At 27.2% G+C, this 6000-nt stretch overlaps 1 protein-coding gene across 3 annotated transcripts; it reads right to left on the minus strand.

Annotated features, from left to right (window-relative positions):
* Window positions 1–2391: 2391 nt before the first annotated feature.
* Window positions 2392–5477, minus strand: LOC111679393 (solute carrier family 35 member C2). Of its 3 annotated transcripts, none has more exons than XM_046952822.1 (6): window positions 5141–5477; window positions 4914–5003; window positions 4099–4838; window positions 3643–3895; window positions 3396–3571; window positions 2392–3324 (listed from the first exon to the last, which is right to left on the minus strand). In XM_046952822.1, the coding sequence occupies exons 3-6, from the start codon at window positions 4786–4788 to the stop codon at window positions 2893–2895; spliced, it is 1551 nt and encodes a 516-aa protein (XP_046808778.1). In that variant the 5' UTR covers window positions 4789–4838; window positions 4914–5003; window positions 5141–5477; the 3' UTR covers window positions 2392–2892. The 3 variants fall into 3 exon arrangements, with proteins under 3 accessions (XP_046808778.1, XP_046808777.1, XP_023296736.2); XM_046952821.1 differs by having other exon boundaries at window positions 4914–5006; XM_023440968.2 differs by lacking the exon at window positions 5141–5477 and having other exon boundaries at window positions 4914–5123.
* Between the last annotated feature and the right edge of the window lie 523 nt (window positions 5478–6000).

Raw genomic sequence — 6000 nt, forward strand, 5'->3', positions numbered from 1 at the left:
AAAAAAGCTCTTTTCACTACTAAAGACAAACGTGTTTTTTACTTAAACTGCAAAACAAAAAATTTTCACTAAAATTGAAATATCAAAAAAAGCTCTTTATACTGCAAGAATATAAAAGCTTTTTTTCTCACTAAAACAGTAAATAAGCTCATATAGATAAGTTTTTTTTCACTTCTGTTCAAATAAGCTTTCTGCTTTGAATGAAAGCTTTTTTCACTAAAAAAGGGTATCCATTAAATAATTGTAATACACGATTAATAATTTGCACTAAAGCTTTAAAAAAAAATGATTTTCACGAAACCCTCATTGAAATATTATAAAAGCTCTTTATACTAAGAGAATATAAAAGCTTTCTGCTTTGAAAGAAAGCTTTTTTCACTGAAAATGTAAAAAACTTTAATATTTTTACCACATGATTACTAAAAAAAGCTTTTTTCACTTAAATTGCAAAACAAAGCTTTTTTACTAAAATAGATTTTTACGCTACATTCATTGTAAGATCAAAAAAGCTCTTTTTAATAATTAAACAATATTAAAGCTTTTTTCTCACTAAAACAATAAAAAAGCTCATAAAGAAAAGTTTTTTCTTTCACTTTTGTTAACATAAGCTTTCTGCTTTGATTGAAAGTTTTTATTTACTAAAAACGTGAAAAAGCTTTAATATTTGTACCAAGAAAAAAAAAACAAAGCTCATTTTTACTAAAATTGATTTTTACGTTACATTCATTGTAAGATCAAAAAAGCTCTTTTTAATTAAACCATATAAAAGCTTTTTTCTCACTAAAACAGTAAATAAGCTTCTATAGAAAAGTTTTTTCTTTCACTTTTGTTAACATAAGCTTTCTGCTTTGATTGAAAGTTTTTATTTACTAAAAACGTGAAAAAGCTTTAATATTTGTACCAAAAAAAAAAAAAACAAAGCTCATTTTTACTAAAATTGATTTTTACGCTACATTCATTGTAAGATCAAAAAAGCTCTTTTTAATTAAACCATATAAAAGCTTTTTTCTCACTAAAACAGTAAATAAGCTTCTATAGAAAAGTGTTTCTTTCACTTTTGCTAAAATAAACTTTTTGCTTTGAAAGAAAGCTTTTTTAATAAAAAAGTGAAAAAGCTTTAATACCGCACAATTACTAAAAAAGCTTTTTTTCACTTAAATTGCTAAAGAATGTTTTTTCACTAAAATACATTTATACGCTACATTCATTGATAGATCGAAAAAGCTCTTAATACTAAAAAAATAGAAACATATAGAAAATTTTTTTCACTTTTGTTAATAAGCTTTTTGCATTGAAACCTCTGAAGCAGTTTGTTGACTTAAAGTAAAAATGCTTATTCCACTAAATTCAATATTTTCGCTAAAACTGAAAAAATCTATTTTGTTACCGAAACATTACTAAAAGAAATGTTACTAAAAAGCTAAAATAGAAAAGCTTTATTCACTTTTATTATAAAAAACTTTAGAACTAAAATAGAGAAGGTTTTTTTAATAAACAAAATAACTTTTTTTCCACTTAAGTAGAAAAGCTTTTCCACAGATGTAGTAAACAAGCTTTTAGCACAATAAAAGGTCTAAAATGAAATAATAAACAAAAAGCTGTTTTACACCTTTTCGTTCATATAAAAACTACTTTGATGAAAGAGCTTAAAAAGCTTTTTCGCAAAAAAAGCTTATAATTAACCTTCGAAAAACATGGAAATAGTAAAAAAGCTTTATTGAAAAAAGAATAATAGAGCTTTATTACTAAAATAGTAAAAAAGCAAATTTAATTAAAAAAAAAAAAAAACAGAAAAAAAAACTTTTTGCACTAAAGAAGTAAAAATTCTTTTTAAATATTACTCTAAAAAATTCATCTTTTCATTAAAATTGTAAAACTGCACTTTTCTCTAATCATTTATTTACTTTAATAAAAAAGCTTTTTCGATAAAAACACTTAAAAAAGCTCTTTACTGAAACAGTAAAAAAAACACTATTAATGGTGAAAACTAATTTATTTAGAAATTTCACAGTAAGCAAGCAGCCTTTTCGCTATAATATTAAAAAAAATCATTTTACTTAAAAAAGCTTTTTTATAAAAACCTTCGCAAAACTTTTTACATTGAAACAGAAATAAAGCTTTATAAAAAAAGAATAAAAAAGCTTTATCACTAAAATAGTAAAAAAGATAATTTGATTTAAAAAAGCAGAAAGCTTTTCATATTAAAAAAACTTTTTGCAGTGAAAAAAAAAAACTAATTTGATTTAAAAAAGCAGAAAGCTTTTTATTATATTAAAAAAAAAAAACTTTTTGCACTGAAGAAATAAAAATTCATGACAAAACTGAACTTTTCTCTAAACATTATTTAATAAAAAAGCTTTAACGATTGAAATACTTAAAAAAGCTCTGCACTGAAACAGTAAACAAATTTATTGAATAAATAGTAAAAACAAATTTATAAAGAAACTTCATATCAAGCACACACAGCCTTTTCACTATAATATTTAAAAAAAGCTTATTTTACTAAAAAAGGAAAAAAGCTTTTTTATAAAAAAAAACTTTTTGCTGAAGCAGTAAAAATGCACTTTACACTAAAAAATATCAATATTACATGAAAGTTAGTTAAACCATAAAACAGAATCAAATTTCTAAATCTTAACAGTTTCAACAATTTGCTTTCCTTTCTCACTCTCTCTCTTTCTCTCTAAACGTTTAGCCGCAAAGCTTAATAATACAAATTACAAATAGAAATATAATTACGTTTCTTTTATATAATAAGTAGTTAATTGTGTTAGCAAAGTCAATAATTTTTTAAGATATATATATAGTATAGTACATGTTAAATGATACTTTGTTTTCTTTTTGGGGGGGAGGGGAAGGGGCTTATAATATTTACATACATACTTTTCTTACTCATCGTTGCATATCACGACGTTTAAGTATATCAAATATAACATCTGAAGAATTATCCTTATTACCATTGGGTGATGTATCATCGTCATCATCCGTATCGGTTTCTTCTAATAAAGGAACAGTTAATGAGGAATGTTTTTTCGTTGTTGTAAAAGTATAATCATTGATATTTGAGGAATTTATAGCATTTGATGTATGAGCGCCGGTACTACTACCAGCAACACCACAACCACTACCATTTAGAGAAGCTTCATTTAAATGCAAATCTGAAGATTCATCATAGGACTGTAGTTCTTGTAATTTAGTTAAAGTTGAATATTTATGAATGACATGACAACAAATGCCAGCTAAACAAACAACTAAACCTAAAGCATTTATTAAACTTAATTGATCACCATTATATTCCACAGCCAAAACTAATTGGAAAATATCCTGTTAAGAAATAGTTTATACTTTATTAGAATAAATTGTAAATTTATATCAAATCAGTCTTTACGAATTACCTTAAATATACCCGCAATAGAAAGGGTTAAACTGGAAGTTTTCGATAATACCATAAATTCACTAACTTCCATGAAAAATGCCAACGTAGCCCCGGCAGATATTTTCAATAAAACCATATATATAGTACTGTCGGGATAATTGCTCATATTTTCTAGAATTTTTATTAAACCTTTGCCTAAGCAGGTTGAAAGTTTGAAATTGTTAAAACAAGATTATTAGGTTAAAATTAAACAAAACAAAAATTACCTTCAAATATTATAACAAAGGGCAATAGAGCTGCTATCATCCAAGGCTGCATGTGATATATCATATCAATGGGATTGTGTAGACCTAATTTAGATTTTTGCATTACAAATTGTGCTAAACTCCAGCGAATGCCACCACACAAGGAGGCCACCAATATAAATATAAATCCCAAGGTATCGAATTGTGTTGATTTATAAGTAAACATGAAGAGACCTACAGCAATTAAGCCAACAATAAATACCAGGGACCAACTCTGTAAGGCAGTGGAGAATAATGTTACAAATTACTTATGTAAGAAATAAACTAGGCCTTTGCAAGTCATGTTGGAGTTTATGATCATGTTTTATTTTCAAAAAACTACCAAGGTTCATCTCTATCCCACCTGGGAATACTAAATGTTTTAAGAACTCCAACAATTTTTGCAAGAAGGCTTATCTAGACTAGCCATTAACTCACCTTTTTCTCTAATCCCAATAAAATGGCAAATATTAATATAAATACAATTGTCGATGATTTTGTCATGGTATACAATGAAACGGATACCAAAGCTAAAGCCCAATTTGAAAATCCAATATCAATACCACTTGCCAAACCAGTGGGAGCCATTTTTCTTACCGATGTACGACAATCTAATTGTATCCTTGATTTACCCACCACAGCTTTATAAATACCTCGAGCACTGGAAGCCATTATAAACTTTAGCACCAAATGATAACTAACAATAGTTAATGGGAAATTTAATTCCTTAATTAAAGCCTTCTGGTAAAATGTCAAACATATTGATAATAGTAAATACAGCAGTATGGTTAGTAAAGAACAAATAGCCATTTGCATAAGACGCGAGTCATTGAGACGATCTCTTAGGGTAACTGTGCTGCTGCCGTTGTTGTCATTTATATGTCTTCCATTACTGCCATCTAGTACATCATCGTTATCATGATGAGTTAAATAACCACCATTCTGTTGTTGTCCTTTATTTGTTGTCACATCATCGTTGTCGTCTGAATCTGCAGAATATCTAAAACGTTGCTCTGTGCCGCTCAAATCGATTTCTTCATTTTCATCCTCTGAATAGGATCGTTGAGTTTTAATTTCCTGATTATTAAGGCGGGCATATTTATGATTATCATAACGTGCATGAGACATTTTTTTTTTAACCAAGTCTAATTATTTATATAAATTTTTAAAGTTATTATCTGCAAATAGAAATTTGCAACACACATTGAAACTCATTAATCACACTCCTACAAATCAGTAGACTTCATTCTTACCTTTCGTTTTAACCACATAAGTGTATGTTGTAACCCCTTTGTTATTATTGTTCTATAGACGTTAGTAACTCTGTCTGTCTGTCGGTAGGTCTGCTGTAGGCACAAAAAAAAAACAAGACAATTGTTAAGACGACACTAAATATAACAGCTAACATATGGTTGCTTTATATATTTAAATATTTTATAATTTCGAATAATTCTTTTTATATTTAAAACAATCTTCTTACTTTAATTCTTTTACATTTATTTTTGTTATCGTATTTTTTTCCTATTTATCTATTTATTTATTTTTATAACTCTTTAGCGAAATGGGTAATTTTCCGAGACACTTTTTCTATTTTTGTTTACATTTTTTTTGCTGTTGCAAATTTGATCGATTCCTTTAGTATTCTAATGCCACAAAATATTTGAACATTATACTTTAATGATTTTTGTTAATATTTTTATGTTTTTATATTTTATATGGAATATTTTAATAATTTTCTTAAAAAACATGAATTTCTTTCAATAAAACAACTGTTGACGCTGGCACCACTAGATACCTGCGACAGCAAAAGCAAACGTCGTGGTTAAAACAAAAACTGAGGCGACGGCTAAAAATCGCCTGTATGCCGGTTAAGTTCTCAGCTGTGTTTTTAAAAAATTCGACGTTATTAAAAAAACTTATTACAAGTGTTTAAAAAGCATACCTCATGGCAGCATATAGGGCTTGGAATCTCCCATATGAGGGCTAAAATCCTCACTTTAAAATTTCTGGCTTTTAATTTCTTAAGATGATTAGACGAATGACATTAATGTTGCTGCTTCTTTTTGATACTTTGATACTGAATCAATAGGAATTGATATTTTATTAACAGTGTTGCCAGTAAAGTATTATGTTTTCGAAATTTACAAAATGAAATATAAATGGGTTAAAGCCATAAAGGGTAAATAAATTAATTTAGAATTGTTTAAAGTATGTTGTTTTTAATCTTTAAACCCTGAACTTGAACTGAACTAGAACTGAACTAGAACTGAACTAGAACTGAACTAGAACTGAACTAGAACTGAACTAGAACTGAACTAGAACTGAACTAGAACTGAACTA

This window comes from Lucilia cuprina, chromosome 5 (genome assembly GCF_022045245.1).
Source record: "Lucilia cuprina isolate Lc7/37 chromosome 5, ASM2204524v1, whole genome shotgun sequence".
Taxonomy (NCBI): domain Eukaryota; kingdom Metazoa; phylum Arthropoda; class Insecta; order Diptera; family Calliphoridae; genus Lucilia; species Lucilia cuprina.

Coding starts and splice junctions, on each gene's coding strand:
- LOC111679393 (XM_046952822.1), bottom strand. CDS start 4,788: ATGTCTCATGCACGTTATGATAATCATAAATATGCCCGCCTTAATAAT. Junction 3,896..4,098: donor TATTGGGATTAGAGAAAAAG/GTGAGTTAATGG, acceptor ACTGCCTTACAG/AGTTGGTCCCTGGTATTTAT. Junction 3,572..3,642: donor CTTTGTTATAATATTTGAAG/GTAATTTTTGTT, acceptor CAACCTGCTTAG/GCAAAGGTTTAATAAAAATT.